The sequence below is a fragment of the Scyliorhinus canicula genome, chromosome 28 (assembly GCF_902713615.1).
Source record: "Scyliorhinus canicula chromosome 28, sScyCan1.1, whole genome shotgun sequence".
NCBI lineage: Eukaryota > Metazoa > Chordata > Chondrichthyes > Carcharhiniformes > Scyliorhinidae > Scyliorhinus > Scyliorhinus canicula.
Window position 1 is genome coordinate 15296189 of NC_052173.1, and position 21330 is coordinate 15317518.

At 48.7% G+C, this 21330-nt stretch overlaps 1 protein-coding gene across 5 annotated transcripts in view; it reads left to right on the forward strand.

Annotated features, from left to right (window-relative positions):
* Positions 1–21330, forward strand: part of LOC119958116 (sodium channel protein type 8 subunit alpha-like) — a 222129-nt gene that overhangs the window by 37775 nt on the left and 163024 nt on the right. For all 5 annotated transcript variants that reach the window (XM_038786357.1, XM_038786356.1, XM_038786360.1 and 2 more), the window contains exon 5: positions 7158–7385. In XM_038786357.1, coding sequence (XP_038642285.1) covers positions 7158–7385 — 228 coding nt within the window. The remainder of the gene's footprint in view (positions 1–7157; positions 7386–21330) is intronic.

Here is a 21330-nt window from a genome sequence, read left to right on the forward strand (position 1 = left end):
GGTTTGGGGGATAGTGCTAGGGATTGGGCTTTTCTGGAGGGTCTGTGCAGATCCTACAGGCCGAATGGCCTTCTGCACTGGAGAGGTTCTGTGGGTTCTCTTGAAGGTGTCCTCCTTAAGGCAACCTCATACTATTTTCTACCATGGAAAGCACTATAAACTCAGTGAGTTATGGCATTGATTTTGCATCAGTGTAAACCAGGTACCACTTCCCGTCAACAGTGAGATGCAGAGGTTGGGTGTGCCGAGGAATTCTCCTGTTTGGAGCTAAGTTCTCAGAGGGCGGGTGCTCTGTCCATCCCACCATTTCTCCCCCCATCCAGCCCTGACCCACCTCCCGGAGTCAGGTCTCATTGCACTCGTGCGACGGACTCCTGGTGGGATTCCCACTGCCACACAGGGGCCTCCCAGAGTGAGCAGCAAAACTTTGGTGACGGTGCACTGGTGGGGACTCCACTGCAGCATCAGAAGAGGCAGCGAGGAACCGTAAATAATATTGGAAGGAAGTCCCCCCCGCCCCCCCCCCCTCCCCCCCACCCTCCCCCCCCCCACCCCACCCCCGCCATATATGAGAAGCAGGAGAGGATTGTCCAGTGTTATCCTCACCAAGGGCAATAAGAGGGCCAAAAAGAGGCCTTCTTTTCCAAGTTTTCCAACATACTCCTCTGCAATCCTGCATTACATCCATTGGGATCCTGCAGGGGAATACCCCTCCGATGCAAATGACTTTGAAGGGTGAAAGTAGATTGCCCTATTTGTGTTGTCGTGAAGTAATAGCATAGAGTCATAGAGTTCTACAGCCAGTAAAAGGCCCTTCAGCCCATCGTGTGTGCGCCGGCCATCAGAGTAACTCCAGACTTGGGTCCTGATTGGACTGTGATGGGTGTGTAACCCCCTCGAAGGATGCAATCGCTTCTTGGATTTGATAACTGACATGCTTTGTCAAACCTGATATTTTTTTAATTAATGCCAGAGGGACCCAGCCTCCTTGGGCACTTTATAAACTAGAATCTGAGAGCAGAGGTCTCATGTATGCAGGTCACACCCGCCGATATGAAAAAAGTCAACTGGTAGCTGGGTAGCAGAATTAAGAAGGCACTACCCCCTGTTAGAAGCTTTAACTCCAAATATCAACGTCAGCTCTGCTGTACAGCCCCAGTCTATGCCTTGCATAACTGGATCAACTGCACTGATTGGCGTTAGTATCTGCTGCTGGTTCAATTGTTCCCGAAATAATGTCATGTCAATGAGGCAACTAACTGAGGTTAAGTGAATAAATGAGGCTGGAATAATTAATCCATACTTGGAGCAAATTGACAAATCAACCCCTACAAACCTGATCGTAAACTAATGGCTGATTCCTAACTGCTTCAATTGTTTTGATTCTCGAATTCTCTCTTGACGGAAGCCCATGGGCGAGAAACTTTTACTTTCCCCCAATGTTTTATGGTGTCTGCATCTCTTTAATAGCAGCGCCAGCGTTGTTTCATTGAACCGAACCACGTTTTGAGCACATGGAAGTAGTATGTGGCAGAGGAAGATTATGTTGCACCACAGAATTCTTCCTATGGGTTTATTAATGTGTTGCTGTTGCTGCTGCATCCAATTATGTCCCTTCACTTGAGTTGTAACTCCTTTGATTTGATGTAAAGAAGAAGTGAAGTATTTTGGGTGAAATTGTGTTGCACATATCAAAGTTCCTGAAAGGCATGTCTTCAGTCAGGTGCAGGTCACATGGCCTTGCTGCTGGAGTGCACTTGAATAACGTGGCTCGTCCATCAGGTAGGAGGGTTGAAAGGACTGAGTGATTTAATTCCCTCAATGTGCTGCTCAGGATCTTCATTCCTGCAGTTGCTGAGTCCATGGTGAGCTCCGCATTTCTGCTCACAGGATAGAGGTCAGAATCAAAATTGTACCCATGTCCTAGATTATCGTCTCAGTAACTCTGGGAGTGCTGTTAAATCTGTTTATTTGGCCTGAACTCTTTAAGCATTCCTGACATTACCGAGTGCAATTGTGATCCTCAAATTCTTTGCCTCCCAACTAATGGAAATTCGTCCAGTCCCAGCAAAGAAAGACAAATCGTACCTTAAATGTTCATTCCTATTCGCTGTTAGTCTTCAAGGGATCTCTTGTCCGATTTAGCTTCATTCTCCAGCATAAATTTATATTTTACATTGAACCATGAATGACATTAAGGGAACTTTTAATGCATACTGCTCTCCTTAAGGCTGCTTTTTAAAAATGAAACTCTGAACATAACAATTAAGCTGGCAGTACTATGGATTGTTGACGCTGAAAAGCATATAAAAAGTTGAGAAGGGTTCTAATCGGCAAGGTAGGACCTCAGCCATAGCCTGACGGTGTCCAGACAGGTCAATAAATCTGTGATGCGCCACTTGGCCGTATCATAGAACCATAGAATCCCTACAGTGCAGAAGAAGAACATTTGGCCCATCAAGTCTACACCGACCCTCTGAAAGAGCACCCTACCCAGGCCCACTCCCCTGTAACCCACCCTAACCGTTGGACACCAAGGGGAAATTTAGCATGGCCATTCCACCAAACTTGCACATCTTTGGACACTAAGTGACAATTTAGCATGGTCAATCCACCTAACCTGTACATCTTTGGACACTAAGGGACAATTTAGCATGGCCAACCCACCTAACCTGCACATCGTTGGACACTTAGGGACAATTTAGCATGGCCAATCCACTTAACCCGCACATCTTTGGACACCAAGGGACAATTTAGCATGGCCAATCCACATAACCTGCCCATCTTTGGACACGAAGGGGCAATTTAGCATGGCCAATCCACCTAACCTGCACATCTTTGGACACTAAGGGGCAATTTATCATGGCCAATCCACCTAACCTGTACATCTTTGGACACTAAGGGACAATTTAGCATGGCCAACCCACCTAACCTGCACATCGTTGGACACTAAGGGGCAATTTAGCATGGCCAATCCACCTAACCTGCACATCTTTGGACACTAAGGGGCAATTTAACATGGCTAATCCACATAACCTGCACATCTTTGGACACTGAGGGACAATTTAACATGGCCAATCCACCTAACCTACACATCTTTGGACACTAAGGGGCAATTTAACATGGCCAATCCACATAACCTGCACATCTTTGGACACTGAGGGACAATTTAACATGGCCAATCCACCTAACCTACACATCTTTGGACACTAAGGGGCAACTTAGAATGGCCAACCCACCTAACCTGCACATCGTTGGACACTAAGGGGCAATTTAGCATGGCCAATCCACCTAACCTGCACATCTTTGGACACTAAGGGGCAATTTAACATGGCTAATCCACATAACCTGCACATCTTTGGACACTGAGGGACAATTTAACATGGCCAATCCACCTAACCTACACATCTTTGGACACTAAGGGGCAATTTAACATGGCCAATCCACATAACCTGCACATCTTTGGACACTGAGGGACAATTTAACATGGCCAATCCACCTAACCTACACATCTTTGGACACTAAGGGGCAACTTAGAATGGCCAATCCACCTAACCTGCACATCTTTGGACTTCCTTGGACTTAATATATGCAACTGATGGACAATGTTTGCAACATTATAAAACTATCAGCAATTTAAAATTAGCTCCGCATCAAATAGGAATGTATACCACCTTCAGAGCCCTCAGTTCTGAGCAACTATTTTGGAAGCATCAAAAAGATGTCTTTAGCAGCCCAGTTGCCTGGTAAATAAATTCACCAACTCCAAGTTTCTGCTGCATTAGCTGATTTTTAGTTGGCTTCAGTGACCCTGGACTAGGGATGAGGAAGTTATTAAGCCAGGATTCTCACTGATAGTGACCTCTGAGGGACAGTTGCCCGTGTGATGCCAACAGGTGAGGGTAAGTTGGGATTCGCTGTAGTGTGTGCCTGTGACCCAAGGGCATGCTACCCCCCTCACCATACAGGCTCATATGTCCACTTTGGTGTGGTGCTGGAAAGCTGCCTTCTTCAAAGTGAAGGGATTTCTCCTTTTTAAGAAATAGTCCAATTTTTATGTTTTTCCTGTGGGTGACATCAGCGCCCAGCCTGACATGCACTTTGATGTCCATACTCAAATTGAACAGCGATTTGGGAAAGCATGACAAAGTTGGAGTTGGGAATAAGAAGAAGAAATCTCGCAGGAACAACAATTACAACAATATTGATAAAAGATGAAGAGAAGTTGCAATGGCTGGAGAGAGTTTTGAGATGAGGGGGGTGAACACCTATCAAATGGTTACTAACTAGTTCAAAGAGTCAGAAGGCTATGACAGCACAGAGGAGGCCATTTGGCCCATCAGGTCCATGCCAGACTCGCATGTCAGGGCAATCCAATGAAAGGTCATATTATTCCTCGCAATATCGTCTTCACATTACTTGAATAAGTTTAGCAAAATTTAGATTCTGATTTAGGTCAGTAAATGGTCGAAATTCCAATTTCCGCGCACCATTCCGTGCGAAACATGATCACTCAAGAATCAGAGTCATTACGATACAGAAGGAGGCCACACAGCCCATCAAGCCCATGCTATCTCTTCGTAGAGCAATCCAGTCAGTCCCATTCCCCCCGCTCTATCCCTGTACCTCCTGCAAGTTGCTTTTTCTCAAATCCCCATCCAATCATTCGTCATCTACACTTTCACTCTCCTTCATAGGCAGCGAGTTCCAGGTTCCTTCATTGTCGCTGGGTCAAAATCCTCCCTAACAGCACTGTGGGTGTACCTACACCACTTCAAGAAGTTCAGTGGTTCAAGAAGGCAGCTCACCACCACCACCTTCTCAAGGGGCAATTAGGGATGGGAAATAAATGCTGGTCTAGCCAGCAACGCCCACATCCTGTGAAATAATTTTTTACAATTACCACTCACTGTGTGATAAAGGTTCTCCTCGCAACCCCCCGGCTGTATCTCCTGCCCAAAACCTTAAATCTGTGTCCCCCTAATCCTTGGACCTTCAGCCACTGGGAACAGTTTTTCTTTGTCCAATTTATCTAAACCTGTCATAATCTTGTTCACCTCTATCAAAGCACAGTGGTTAGCACTGTTGCTTCACAGCTCCAGGGCCCCAGGCTCGATTCCCGGCTTGGGTCACTGTCTGCGCGGAGTCTGCACGTTCTCCCCGTGTCTGCGTGGGTTTCCTCCGGGTGCTCCGGTTTCCTCCCACAAGTCCCGAAAGACGTGCTGTTAGGTGAATTGGACATTCTGAATTCTCCCTCTGTGTACCCGAACAGGTGCCGGAATGTGGCGACTAGGAGCTTTTCACAGTAACTTCATTGCAATGTTAATGTAAGCCTACTTGTGACAATAAAGACGATTATAAAATCCCCCCTCAATCTCCTTCAGTCCAAGGAGAAAAACGGCAGCTTCTCCAACTCTAACCTTGGAGATAAAATCCCCTCCTCCCTGGAACCATTCTGCCAAATCTCCCTTCGCCCCCGCTCGAGGACCCTCACACTCTTCCTAAAGTGTGGGGCCCAGAACTGGACACGATACTCTAGTTGTGGCCCACCCAGAGCTCTATAAAAGTTCAGCATAATGGCCTTGTTTATTCCTTAAAATAGCATGAGAAATAACAGTACAAGAAAAACTTGTGGGCTAAACATGGGTGAATTAGGATGAGCCTGAGATCGCATAGTCAATTATACCAGTTGGCCTTCCATATTTTGAACAGGGTGCCAATCGTTTCTTAACATCAACCATCTTGAAATGATGTTAGCTTTTGAAGTATTCATGTTCATTTTAATCATTCATTTGAGTTTGGAATTGTTATTTGGTGCAGCAAACAGGTAGTCTGGAACTACTCGACTGTAGTACAGGAAGGATCTTGTAGCGATAAGGGAGTCGGTGTGATCTCAGAAGAATTTGGGCTAGATCTAACGATGGATGAACTGGAATTTCACATATTTTCAACTAATTCTTTGCATCTCAGGATGAGGGCTATTAATGCAGAAGAATCGGAGGTTTTATCATTTCCGTTATCCTATTTTACTATCAAGCCCTCTTAGGATACATGTACCATCATTAGATACAAAAAATGGCGACATTAACACTACCTCACCCCACACCTCAGAATAGCACTTCATACTCCCCAATGGCATGTTCCCCATTTCCCATGTCAGCCAATTTATGGTTGCTTGGCTAATTATTGTGAAATTAGGGGCAAAATTGTGCTGCAGAGCCATTGGATAGAGTATCTAAACATGGCCAATCCCAAGCTTGCTTAAATAACGAGTCATATTTGCCCTGCAGTGAGCTCTTAATGTTGCTGCAACTTTGCCTGTTAAGTCTAACATAACCAGAGGGCCTTGTTAGCCCTGCTGCCTCACGGCGCCAAGGACCCGGATTCGATCCTGGCCCCGGGTCACTGTCCGTGTGGTGAATGTGCACTGAATGTGCGGTGACACATTCTCACCGTGTCTGCGTGGGTCTCACCCACAACCCAAAGATCATAGAATCATAGAATAGAATCGTAGAATTTACAGTGCAGAAGAAGGCCATTTGGCCCATCGAGTCTGCACTGGCCTTTGGAAAGAGCACTCTACCCAAGCCCACACCTCCACCCCATCCCCGTTACCCAGTAACCCCACCCTACCTTTTTGGACACTAAGGGTAATTTAGCATGGCCAGTCCACCTAACCTGCACATCTTTGGACTGTGGGAGGAAACCGGAGCACCCGGAGGAAACCCACGCAGACACGGGGAGAACGTGCAGACTCCGCACAGACAGTGACCCAAGCTGGGAATCAAACCTGGGACCCTGGAGCTGTGAAGCAGCTGTGTGAACCACTGTGCCACCGTGCTAGGTAGGTGGATTGACCATGCTAAATTGCCCCTTAATTGGAAAAACAAAGAATTGGGTACTCTAAATTTATTTTTAAAAAGTATAAGATAACCAGTTTGAGGCCATTGAAATTATCTCCACCACTAGCTTTTTCAACAGCTCTTTCAGTTTTATGAGCTCAAATGTTGTTATTTAATCCGTTGACATGGTTTGCACTTAACACTGCTTGCTTTTTGCATGAATTATTTGTGGAATGCGACATCTGTTCTTCTTGCGAGCGTGTGAGATTAGCGTTGTTTCCCAGGCCAGCTGTAACAGTGTGCTTCTTTCTACAGGCCTGAAAACCATTGTGGGCGCTCTAATCCAGTCTGTAAAGAAACTTTCCGATGTAATGATTTTGACTGTATTTTGCCTGAGTGTCTTTGCCCTCATTGGACTCCAGTTGTTTATGGGCAACTTGAGGCAAAAATGTGTCATTTGGCCGCCCAATCCGTCGGTGTTTAATGCCACAGATGAAAATGGAACGAGGATTTTTGACTTCGCTGACTACATTATGAATGACAGTAAGCGTTTTATGTTCTTAATACATATTTCTGTTTTTTTGTGAAGTGAAGCAACGTTTGTGGTTGTTTTCTGCTGTAAATTATTTCTATTAGAAGGGAATTATAGATGGTGCAGTGGCACGATCAGGTGTTATGTCAATGTGCCATGCCTTAGAATGGTTGGGTTGCATTTTGTGCATGAGTGTCCTCACACTGTGACTGATTGATTTTAGATATCTCACTAAGATCACGTAGATCGTGGTCAGTCATGCTTAATGTGGAATGGCCCTCCTTCAAGCTATAAGCTGCTGGTGACATGCTAATGACTTGCTCCAGGTAAAAGCTTGCTATGGGAACAGATGGAAGTCTGACTTGGGCGCCACGAAGTGTGCGAAGAGAAACAACACTGACATTGGGCGGCTTGTTGGCACAGTGGTTTGCACTGCTGCCTCAGAGCGCCAGGGACCCTGGTTCAATTCCGGCCTTGGGTGACTGCCTGCGTAGAGTTTGCATGTTCTCCCCGTGTCTGGGTGGGTTTCCTCCGGGTGCTCCGGTTGCCTCCCACAGTCCAAAGATGTGCAGGTTAGGTGGGGTCACGGTGTTAGGGTGGGGCAGAGAGCCTCAGTAGTGTGCTCTTTTGGAGGGTCGGTGCAGACTTGAGGGCCAAATAGTCTCCTTCTGCACTGTAGGGATTCGATGGATAAGATCAAACAATTTTCAGAAACGAAAGGCCCAACAAGACTGACCTTTCTCATAAGCCCCACAAACCCATCTTTTCATCAAATTCCTCAATCCCAGAAACAAATCTAATTCTTTCCTGCACTTTTTCTCTCTCTCCGCCTCAATGGCTTTTCTTGATCATGTATTCTGCAAGTCAGTCAGTCTTGAATTTAGCAGTGTTTTCCCAAATTCCCTTTGTTTTCCTAAACTTGTGTCAGTCAAGGCAGTTACAACAACCAAAAGACTTTTTCTCTCAGAAAGTAAACAATCTCTTTTTCTTTCGGAAGCAAACATGTTAGTTTGCCTATTAGGGAGGTTTCTGAAAATTCAACAGTGATTTGTGGCCAATTTTGGAGGAATTAAAGACGGGTTCAGAATGCTGAATCGTGACTAAATCCTGGTGCACAGGCTTTGCTTAACTGTGAGGCTCCTTGTGTCCGAAATGAATCACTGATCATAGGTCAGTGTATCCTGGGTTTCGGCTACCCCGCCCCTCCTAATTGTCTCATCTGTCCCGATTCGATCGAAGTAATGAGCTTACCTCTGTCTCTTCATAGTGGGAGAAATGAGTGAAACATCATAGAATTCCTACAGTACAGAAGTAGGCCATTCACCCATTGAGTCTGCGCCGACCCTAACTCAGGCCCACTCCCCCTATCCCAGTAACCCCACTTCACCTTTGCACATAAAGGACAAAGAACAAAGAAAGTACAGCACAGGAACAGGCCCTTCGGCCCTCCAAGCCTGCGCCGACCATGCTGCCCGACTAAACTAAAATCTAGAACAGAAATAGGGAGATTTCTGGTCCGGAGGCCCAGTAGTATGGTCTTCCAGATGATACTATTCTCCCGCTCGACCTGTCCGTTACCCCGGGGGTTATAGCTGGTCGTCCTGCTAGAGGCAATGCCCCTGTCGAGCAGGAATTGAGGCAGCTCGTCGCTCATAAATGAGGACCCCCGATCGCTGTGTCTGTACGCGGGGTAGCCGAACAGTGAGAAGATAGAGAGTAGGGCCTTAATGACGGTCGATGTGGTCATGTCGGGACAGGGAATGGCGAAGGGGAAGCGGGAGTATTCGTCGATAACCGCCAGGAAGTAAATGTTGCGGGTGTTAGAGGGAAGGGGCCCCTTGAAGTCAATGCTAAGACGTTCGAAGGGGCGGGATGCTTTGATCAGGTGTGCGCGCTCGGGGTGGTAGAAGTGCGGTTTGCACTCGGCGCAGATGTGGCAGTCACGGGTTACTGACCTGACTTCCTCGATGGAGTAGGGCAGGTTGCGGGCCTTAATGAAATGGTGTAGGTGGGTCACCCCTAGATGGCAGAGGTCTGCGTGGATGGAGCGGAGGCGGTCTATCTGCGCGCTGGCGCAGGTACCGCGGGTCAGGGCATCAGGAGGCTCATTGAGCTTCCCAGGACGATACAAGATATCATAGTTGTACGTGGACAACTCGATCCGCCACCGTAAAATCTTGTCATTTTTGATCTTGCCCCTTTGTGCATTATCAAACATGAAGGCTACTGACCGTTGGTCTGTGAGGAGGGTAAACCTCCTGCCGGCCAAATAGTGCCTCCAAAGTCGCACGGCTTCGACTATGGCCTGGGCTTCCTTTTCCACAGAGGGGTGGCGGGTCGGCGTCCCAAGATGGCGGCGCCCAGGACCCGCACGTGGGGTCGGCGTCCCAAGATGGCGGCGCCCAGGACCCACACGTGGGGTCGGCGTCCCAAGATGCGTCGCTCTCGACCTGGAAGGGGAGGGCCTCGTCGATGGCGCGTATCGTGGCCTTTGCGATGTCCGCTTTGATGCGGCTAAAGGCCTGGCTGGCCTCCTTCGACGGCGGGAAGGTCGTGGTTTGCATGAGGGGACGGGCCCTGTCAGCGTAATTGGGAACCCATTGGGCGTAGTATGCGAAGAACCCCAGGCAGCATTTGAGGGATTTGGGGGTATTGGGGAGAGGGAGTTCCATTAGGGGGCGTATGCGTTCGGGGTCGGGGCCTATCACTCCGTTACGCACTACGTAGCCGAGGATGGCTAGGCGGTCGGTGCTTATCCTTATTGTACGTGAGGTTAAGGAGTTTTGCGGTTTGGAGGAATTTCTGGAGGTTGGCGTCATGGTCCTGCTGGTCGTGGCCGCAGATGGTGACATTATCAAGATATGGGAAGGTAGCCCGTAATCCGTACTTGTCGACCATTCGGTCCATCTCCCGTTGGAAGACCGAGACCCCATTTGTGACACCAAATGGAACCCTAAGGAAGTGGTAGAGGCACCCATCAGCCTCGGTACAGGCGGTCACTCGCGCGGATGGGGAGCTGGTGGTAAGCGGACTTAAGGTCCACAGTGGAGAAGACCTTTTATGTCGCGATCTCGTTTACCATGGTGGAAATACGGGGGAGAGGATACGCGTCCAGTTGCATAAACCGATTGATGGTTTGGCTATAATCGATGACCATCCGGTTTTTCTCCCCCGTCTGGACCACCAGCACTTGGGCTCGCCAGGGACTGTTGCTGGCCTCGATGACCCCTTCCGTCAGCAACCTCTGGACCTCGGACCTGATGAAGGATCGGTCCTGGGCGCTGTACCATCTGCTCCGTGTCGCGACGGGTTTGCAATTGGGGGTGAGATTAGCAAACAGGGAGGGGGGGTCCACTTTGAGGGACGCGAGGCCGCAGACAGTGAGGGGGGGTATAGGGCCGCCGAATTGGAAGGCCAAGCTCTGCAGGTTGCACTGGAAGTCCAGTCCTAGGAGTGCCGGTGCGCAAAGGTCAGGTAGGACAAGGAATTTATAATTTTTTAAAACCTTCCCTTGGACCGTGAGGTCCGCGATGCAGCACCCGGTGATGTGGATGGAGTGCGACCCTGAGGCTAAACCGATTTTGCGTGTTACGGGATGGACAGGGAGCGCGCAGCATCTTACCGTGTCAGGGTGAACAAAGCTTTCCGTGCTCCCGGAGTCCAGCAGGCAGCCCGTCTCGTGGCCGTTGAGGTGGATCAGCGTTGTCGTTTTGGCGAGCGAGCGTGGACATGACTGGTCGGGTTGAACGGCCGCGAGCCGTGGAGAAAATCCGTCGTCGCCGTCCGAGTCGATGCTGGAGGGACCTTGCGTGGCAGTCCAGGAAGTCGGTGGCCAGGATCCATATGTGAAGTCTGCGCCCTACGATGACGGCGCCCAGGACCCGCACGTGGGGTCGGTGTCCCAGGATGGCGGCGCCCAGGATCCGCACGTGGGGTCGGCGCCCCAAGATGGCGGCGCCCAGGACCCGCACGTGGGGTCGGCGTCCCAAGATGGCGGCGCCCAGGACCCGCACGTGGGGTCGGCGTCCCAAGATGGCGGCGCCCAGGAAGCCCTCGTGGCTGCTGGGGGCGGAGCTAGCGTTGCCGGCGAGCCGGGTGGAGCAGCTGCGAGCGGAGGAGGTGAGGCGCACAGGGTTTTCGGGGGGCGGGGGGAGCAGATTCGCGCTGCGGGCAGGCAGGGACCGGGAGGGCCCGGAGAGGCGAGCCGGTCGGGCGCCGGGGCCCGGGGGCGGGGGGGAGAAACGTGCGCGGCGGGCCGGCAGGGACCGGGAGGGCCTGGGGAGGTGCGCTTGTTGGCCGGCGGGGCGCGAGTCGAGAGGAGCTGGGTGAGGTGGAGCGGCTCTGGGGCGCGAGTCGGGAGCGGCTGGGGCGGCCCTGGGGGAGAGAGGGAGGCACACAGGCCGTTTGCAGAGGCCTGGGGGAGGGGGGGAGAGTGCTGTGCAGCTTCCAGAAGCGCTGCAGCCAGCGTTTTGGCCTGGCAGACCGTGGAGTAGTGGCCCTTCTTCCCGCAGCTCTTACAGAGGGCGGAGCGGGCTGGGCAGCGCGAGCGAGGGTGTTTTGCGTACCCGCAAAAGCAGCAGCGGGGCCCCGCGGATTTATCGGGGCGCCCCGCGGCACAAGCCTGAGGGAGGCCGGGAGCGGCGGGTAGCTGGTGGGAAGCGTGCCAGGAGGCCTGGCCAGGGTCATAGGTGCGAGCGCTTTGATCTGCGACCTCCAGAGAGGCGGAGAGAGTCAGCGTCTCAGTTAAACTGAGTTTGTCTCTTTCCAGCATCCGCTGGTGGATCACGGGGGACAGTATCCCAGCCACGTAAGCGTCTCTGGTCAGTAGCCCCATGTGCTCTGTAGCGGACACCGCTACACAGGCGCAACCTCTCACCAGGGCATAGAGGGCCCGGGCGTATTGGCTTAGAGACTCACCGGGGACCTGCTTTCTGGTGGCCAGCAGATGTCGAGCGAATACCCTGTTGACCGGTTTGATGAATTGTCCTTTTAGCTTTTGTATAGCGTCATCATAATTCGTTTCCTCTTTGATTATTGCGTAGGCGTCGATACCCACGCTGGAGTGGAGGACGTGCAGCTTCTGTGCCCCGGTGGGGGGGGGTGGTTGTAGATGCTAGGAACCCTTCGAGGCAAGTCAGCCAGAGTTGGAAAAGTTCTGCAGAGTTCGGAGTTTGCGGGCTGCTGCGGAGGCATTCGGGCTTGATGCGGAACTCCATCTTCAAAGTCGTAGTCTATTAAATTGATGTACCATCAATTGTACGCGAGGCGAGTGATTTACCAAAGTCCGGCTTTAATAGACTAGAACACAGCTCTGCGATCGTCTACAATGGAAAGGACGATCGTCAGGCGTCTGACCATTTATACCTCGTTAATAGAGGCGTGGTTAACTCAGCCTCTCGGCCAATCGGTCGAGAGGCACATGACCGACCAGGGCCAATGGTAAGCCGACGTTCTGGCCCAATGGCAGACAGGTATGCAGATCATATCACCACATACATCTCTGAACCTTGCCCCTCGCACCTTAAACCTATGCCCCCGAGTAATTGACCCCTCTACCCTGGGGAAAAGCCTCTGACTATCCACTCTGTCTATGCCCCTCATAATTTTGTAGACCTCTATCAGGTCGCCCCTCAACCTCCATCGTTCCAGTGAGAACAAACCGAGTTTATTCAACCGCTCCTCATAGCTAATGCAGTTTATTCAACTGCTCCTCATAGCTAATGCATAAAGAGGTAATTTAGCGTGGCCAATCCACCTAACCTGCACATCTTTGGACTGTGGGAATAAACCGGAGCCCCTGGAGGCACGCAGACACAGGGAGAACGTGCAAACTCCACACAGAAAATCACCCAGATTGCTGGCGCTATAAGACAGCAGCGCTAACCACTGCGATGCCCAACATTTGGCTGTGCCAGGAGTTGTATTCATGGCAACAATACTATGTTGTTCTTCCACTCTTGGGAGGGGCACATTTGCTCGGCATATTTTGCATGCTTTCTGATACAGGGAACAGGGCAGAATGTGATCTGATTAAGATGGGCCCAGCTACTCTCTGTACACCCCCAGCAAGATGCCACATGTGAGTGAGATGCACAGGTCATATTGCAATTGCAAATCAGGAAATGGCAAACTTGCTAAATGATTGTTTTGCATAACAGGAGAGACGAAGACAATATAATGCCAGAAATAAAAGGAAAACGAAAAAAAAAAAAATTGAAGGCAGGCACTTAATGGATTTAATATCAGTAAGCAAAATGGAAATGGTGAAAATGATGAGACTGTAGATTGATAAATCTCTGATGGTTTCAATGCAAGGTTATTAAAACAAATATGTGAGGAATCTGCAGGTGTCCGAGTGCAAAAGACCCGTGATTCAGAATGTTGTCCCCGAGATTGGAAAATTGTCATTATCACTCCATTATTTCAGAAGGGTCGGGAAGAGAAACCAGGAAATTATTATTGCGATCACAGACAGTGGCTAGGATACTAGACAGCAACTTAGACTGTAAGGAAAGAATATCTCACCCTAGGAGTGATTTCGCAATGAAATAGAGATATGGGGCGGGATTCTCCCAACCCCCCACCGAGTCGGGGAATCCTTGGGGGGGGGGGGCAAAATCCCGCCCCGTCGCTCCAACACTGGCTGCCGTATACTCCGGCTCCGGTTTTCGGTGGCAGCGGTCCTCCCCGGCAATTCTCCGGGCAGCCGCAGTTTCCAGGCCAGTTCCGCTGGCGTGAAATAGACATGGTCCATCATGGCGGGACCTGGCTAGTAGGCTGGCGAGGTGAGTCCTCGGGGGATATGGCCCCGGGAGGGGGGGGGGGGGGGGGGGGGGACACGGTGGCCTGGCCCGCGATCGGGGCCCACTGATCTGTGGGCTGGCCTGTGCCGTGGGGGCACTCTTTCCTCCCGCGCCAGCCTCTGTAGGGCTCCGCCATGGCCGGCGCGAAGACGAACACCCCGCGCATGTGCAGTTAACACGCCGGCCGGTCTGCGCATGTGCGGAACCAGGCCAGCAGTTCTGCGCATGCGCCAACTTGCGACGGCCCTTCGCCGCCTGTTGGCACGGTGCCAACCCCTCCAGCGCCAGCCTAGCCCCTGGAAGTGCGGAGTGGTTCGCGCCGCTCTTGGCGCTGGCATCGGGCCGACCGGCCAGTTGCGGGAGAATCCCGCCCCATGGTAGCTTAAAACAAACTTTATTACTGACACTGTATTAAAAGATCTTTCACATAAATTACCCCTTAAACATTGCAAATCAATGCAGTTCAAGCCCCCAACCCAGGACTTGATGGCCAAGGAAGATGTGTTTGGAAAGATTTCCACGTTGACACACTCAACCTGTTTGGCCGCGTTATGAAGGCACCTTCCTTGGCCATTAGGTCCTGGGGTGGGACTTGAACCCAGAGCTTCTAGCTTAGAGCTAAGGATGCCACCCCCACTGCTCCACAAGACCTCAGAATAAGAGTCAGAACCTTTAAATTACAGCAAAGTCATTCAGGGGCGATATCAAGAAGCACTTCCTCATACACAGTGGAGTGGAAATCTCGCCCCTAAAAAAAAGCTGTGTATGTTGGGCCAATTGAAATTTTCAAGATTAAAATTGATAGATTTTATGTTGGGCATTAACGGGTATGGGTAAATGGAGTTAACATACAGATCAACTGTGATCTAACTGAATGGTGGTACAGCAGGCTCAAGGGTAAAATCCTTCAATCAGTTCTAGTTTGTCAAACTGCACAGCAATGCATCTGCAGGAGCCTTTTACACACATTCACATTGAGAAGTGACAAAGCATAATTTCACTGATACAGGCTCTGAAACCAGCGCAGGATTATAATAATAATCTTTATTGGTGTCATAAGTAGGCTTACATTAACACTGCAATGAAGTTACTGTGAAAAGCCCCTAGTCGCCACATTCCGGCGCCTGTTCGGGTACACAGAGGGCGAATTCAGAATGTCCAATTCACCTAACACCACGTCTTTCGGGACTTGCGAGAGGAAACCAGAGCACCCGGAGGAAACCCACACAGACACGGGGAGAACGTGCAGACTCCACACAGACAGTGGCCCAAGCCGGGAATCGAACCCGGGTCCCTGGTGTTGTGAGGCAACAGTGCTAGACGCTGTGAAGCAACAGTGCTAACCACTGTGCTACCGTGCTGCCCACCCTACCGTGCCGCCCACGATTATAGAAGGATGTTCATCTGCAATCTTTTGTTATTGAATCCTGGAGGAAGAGTGTCACCTTCAATGAACTTTTTGAACAGTTCAAAGCACTTGATCAAGCCAAATATCAGCTGGAATTCTCCAGTTGTTGTAGTTCACTTTTCCTGCTGGCAATGGGCTAAATCCCAGTGAAAAGAGACGGGAAGATAAAATTCCATTGCCAGTGAATGGCTCACCGCCGAGAATCACACGGCTGGGGAACCAGAGAATCGCGCCCATTGTGTTTGAGGAAGCAAAATCCCTTTTGATTCTGCAAGTCATGTGTCAACAGATGGTTGCAGAAATATATGATGATACATGGTGTGTCAGGTACCTATTGATTTACAGAAATAGTCAAGCAAAACAGCACAATGGTTATTGAAGTGGAACCTACCCTATGAAGCTATGAAAATAACGTGTATCATATCAGAATATACACCAGGATCAGCAATTTAATATTATCAAGTTGTAAAAAAATGTTGAAATCCATTGCTGATCTTAGAGTCCACAGAGCCTTCGCGCTGTATACAGTTCCTAATCTCAGTGCAACTCCATCAAATATAGGTCCAGTCATTTCCGACAAGGAAGCAGTCACAGTGGATGGGCCTATCATAAAAGGAAAACCCTGTTGCCAAATTCACCTATGTACAACTTGAGCTCTACAATTCCGTCTATCTGCATCAATATGCCAATATCTAGTGAATTTCCAGAAATGTTCCAAAACCGAGACAAATTAAGAGGCAGAATATATACAAGACCAGTTCAGACCAGTATCCTTATTTCCCCGTTTTACTCACTTTTTCCCCCCTTTTGGGTGACGACTCTTTAATTGCTTCTGCTTAGATTCATCATAAGATACTATTTGATGTACAGGAAAATGTTGAGAAAAGCTGGAAGAGTTGGATGACCGTGGAACGGGATAACCAAAGATGTAATAACCTGAATGGCCAAGAATCCGAGCAATGTATCTCTTGTGTTGACAGGTGTCATTACCTTCCCCACAGGCATAACCTTTGAACCCCGGCGGGTTCCTTGGTGGCGCGGTGGGCAAATAACAGTTTCTGCGAGTGGTTGGAAGTGGCGCACAGTGACCCGGGGATTCCCTCTGGGACTGCTTCTGTTCACTTTGTACATTGATGATTTGGAGACAGAGCTAGAGGAAGTGGTGCCTACATTATCAGGCAAAGAAAAGACATTGCAATTAACACAGAACCAAAGGAAACTGTGTAATGGGCGGCATGGTAGCACAGTGGTTAGCACTTTTGCTTCACAGCACCAGGGACGCGGGTTCAATGCCCGGCTTGGGTGACTACCGACTGTATGATATGGGTTGGAGTCCCATCTCCAGATGACCTTCCGACTTCATTTGCTCAGCAACTGCCCACCCTCTGAGTGACAAACAGGGAGAGCGGTTTGAATGAAGGAAGCCAACAGCCACTGCCAGTCCTCCGCCTTAGAGCAGACTTGAATTGGGTCATCCTTCAGACCATTACAAGAGCCTGTGAAGGAGATCCTCCAGTTCACCTTCCTATCCCTTCACCAGAGTCCATAACCCAGTCAAAGGAAAAAAAGAATGGGAATAGTTGAATTCAGATAGCAGTTTTGGGCGTTCTCAGTTAATCTTTATTTAAAGCAGCTGTGTTTTTTCCTATTGTTCGATTCCCGGCTTGTGTCACTGTCTGTGCGGAGTCTGTATGTTCTCCCCGTGTCTGCGTGGGTTTCCTCCGGGTGCTCCGGTTTCCTCCCACAAGTCCCGAAAGACGTGCTGTTAGGTGAATTGGACATTCTGAATTCTCCCTCTGTGACCCGAACAGGCGCCGGAATGTGGCGACTAGGGGATTTTCACAGTAACTTCATTGCAGTGTTAATGTAAGCCTACTTGTGACGCACTAATAAACATTATTATTCTACGTACTGCCCTCTGTGTAAAAAGAGTTGCTCTTTCCCCTCTTAACTTAAACCTATACCCTCTAGTTCTTGATTCCCCAACCCTGGGAAAAAGACTGAGTGCATTCACCCTATCCATGCCTCTCATGATCTTATACACCTCTATAATATCACCCCTCTGTCTCCTTTGCGCCAAAGGAAAACGTCCTAGCCTGTCCAGTCCAAATCTCACTATAACTCAGTCCCTTGAGTCCTGGCAACATCCTTCTAAATCTCTTCTGCACTCTCTCCCGTTTAATAACATCTTTTCTATAGCAAGGCAACCAATACTAAACACAATACTCAAGGCGCGGCTGTTAAATTGTTCGTTACGTCCACGATGATTGCTGTGGCGGGAAGGGTCTGAAAATCTATCCCAATGTGTCTCAGGGATGACTAGTCTGTTGTTGGAAACGAATAAGTCATCAATGATTGTGCAATGTTTTTTCTGTTTGAAGTATTGCCGAATAATTAGGTTGTTAGGAGCATACTCTGGCCATCCGACCTGGCAATAATACTTGGATGCATTCATCAGCGTGTTTTTGTGGTTTCTTAATCTTTTGTGATCTATTTTCCATGGCTGGTAAGTGTTCAGTACTGAACAAAGTATATGCTTCCACTTTCAAAATAAAATTTAAATCTTCCAGTTTGACGATTCTTGACAATGCATCTGCTGTCATCAGGAATTTCCATTGAGTGTACTCAGTAACTGAATCGTATCTCTTGAAACTCAGTCTAATTCATCCAATACTCAGCGACATTTTTGCAATATCCTTTAGGTTAAGAAGAGCAATCAAAGTTTTGTGGTCAGTTTCAATTTTAAACCTTAAATGTCATGGTATAATCAGCAAACTTCCTGCAGGCCCATGCGTCTGCTGATGCTTCTTTCTCAATTGTTCCATACCTTTTATCTGTTGCGTAAGAGATCTTGAGGTGAAATAAACTGGTTTTATTTGTCCATCTTTTTGAACTTGGAAAAAGTACTGCGCCCAAGCCTGCAGATGATGCATCTGGTGCTACAGTTATTGGCAGTTCTGCAATGTAGTGCACTAGAATTTCTAAAGAAATTAGGAGATTTCTGATCCTGTCAAAAGCATTTTCTTGGTCCACATTTCGGCCGCTGTTGACCTTGTCTCAATAGCTGTTGTAACGGCTCATTGATTTCCGCCAAGTTTCGTAGGGATTTGCCTACTTGATTGACCATCCCAAGGGGCCTTTGTAATTCTGTAATGTTTTTTGGCTGTGGGTGAGACCTAGAACATAGAATATACAGTGCAGAAGGACGCCGTTCGGCCCTTTGAGTCACTTAAGCCCTCACTTCCACCCTATCCCCGTAACCCAATAACCCCTCCGAAACTTTTTGGTCACTAAGGACAATTTATCAACCAATCCACCTAACCTGCACGTCTTTGGACTGTGGGAGGAAACCGGAGCACCCGGAGGAAACCCACGCAAACTTGGGGAGAACGTGCAGACTCCGCACTCACAGTGACCCAACGGGGAATCAAACCTGGGACCCTGGCGCTGTGCAGCCACAGTGCTAGCCACTGTGCTACCGTGCTGCCCATTGGGAAGAATTGTTCTGTTGTGCCCATCCCGAGACCGGAAATTCTCATCCGAAGTCACCGGACCTTTAAACAGTCCATCAAATTATCCGTTGCGCTCACGATGATTCCTACGGCTGGTGGGACCGGAGAATTTAACCCATCATTTCTTGGAATAAGTCGGGTTCAGCCGCAATCCCGAATGGTAACCTGTTAAAACAATAACAACCAAATAAGGTGGGGAAAGTAGTCAACAAGCCGGATTATTTGTCCAGAGGCAACTGCCCAATGTCTCTGTTCGCATCCAATTTTCTGAGGAGGGTGATTTTTGTTAATTTGGCGAGCCTGATCCCATCGGGTGGATCTCGCACTCGACTGACTGACTAATTGAGACCAGTCCTCACGGACTCTAATTGAACGATGAGACTTTGGTACTTTGACCATTCCAGAACTCTACGCTGTTGGTATGGTTATTGGAGAGATAACCCCTTGTTCTAACATGTGTTCAATCTTTCTCTTGACTTTGTCTGTGAGAGGGTGAGGGAACCTTCCTCGCTGTGAAGAACCATATAGGTTGAGCATCTGCTATCTATTATGTAACCCTATCGTCAACTTTCCTAACCCTGAAAATAGGGCTGGAAATTTGTGTCTGAATACATTACCGGACTGCTCATCAGAAATTCATCAAAAAGCCCATCCAGGACCTGGCAACTTGATGGAAGATGGTTGCAACACAATATTATTAAGCCATTTTACTTCTGGTGATAATACTGAAACACCTGCCCCAGTATCTAGCTTAAGTAGGGTGCTCTTTCCAAGGGCCGGTGCAGACTCGATGGGCCAAATGCCCTCCTTCTGCACTGTAAATTCTATGATTCTAATTCTGTGGGGTGGCCATTAATGTCTGTTCCAATAATTATTTTCCATTTTGTTAATATCACTTGAGAAGTTTATTTGTTTTTTCTTTGGCTCTTCCATTTCTTGTATTTGATTTGGCCTTGTTGTTGTCGCTTTCTTCCTGTGAGCTACTTATATTTTTAAAAATGTCTTAACTTTCCACAGTTGTGGCAGTCCTCTCCCCCTACGAGACATTCTTAACTCTTGTGCAGGGTTTTTCTACCACACTGAGAGCATTTCAAACTGGTGGTTGCACCTTTGTCTCTGATTTTGTGGGCCTTTGCTTCAGCGCACTTTCTCTTTTCTGTCCAACAGATTGAATAACCTCACTCATTTTCTCCAAGGGACATCATTTATCTCAAATACTGTTTATCGTCCTAAGTTTGTTGCCCTATCTGTACTGCCTTTGGAATAGTTAAGTCTTCCCTCGTTTGTGAGAGATCTGATCATGTTTCATCGAAGACACAATGCGATTGTTTCCGAATTCATCTCTGAGGATCCCATAGACGCAATTTTCTGCTGACCTGTCCAGGTGGTTGATAAATGAATCCATGCATTCACCCGGGTTTTGTTTCCTCTGATTAAATTTTGTCCACTCGATGGACGCAACTTTTCGAACACTGGAGGAATTCATCTTATGAGCTTGAAGCCTCATTAATGCCCTGTCTTGCGAGTGTGTCATCTGCAATAGCCCCTATTGCATAGAGTAGAGTGCTGACCTGATCCTTTTCTTACTTCTTAGGCAAACCTGAAGCTGTTCTGTATCTGGAGAATCTCTCCCTCCAGTTGTCCCTGTGTCGAGCCTGTTGTGAGCCTTCAGATTGGCAATGTAGACTCCATGCTTGTCCTAAGTTCTGGATCTTACGCCGCTTCAGTAATTTGGCTTGTAGATTGTGATCTGTGCTCACTGTTGCCTGGACTCTGGGTCTGGGTGCCAGCCTGCACCTGATGTACCCATGAGGCTCTGTCCTCCAGTGAGATGACAGTCTTTTTAATTCTTGCCCTTTGTCCAAGGGTTTGTGGGTTTTTCAGATCTGCAATCTTCACTTGGAGTTTTTCTGGGACTTTACGCTCTGTCACCATGCTTGGTCTTGCATTCGGGATCTAGTTGAGGTTTCTGAAGGGTTTGCCGGTTACCCTAAGAATGCTACCATCGGCTGCTATTTGGAAAATACATTCTTGTTTATTTGCGGATCTATGTACATCTCCAAAGTCTGCATGAGGTTGTACTTCTGCTTCCCTCCAGATCTCAGTTACTTAGTCATGTGACATTGCATCATCGTTACATCAGCAGTTAAATCAGCATCAGGTGCTCCTGATGTTAACCCTTTACTCTGCAGTGATGGGGAGCCACTGTATTCAACTGCTGCAGTCCTATTGT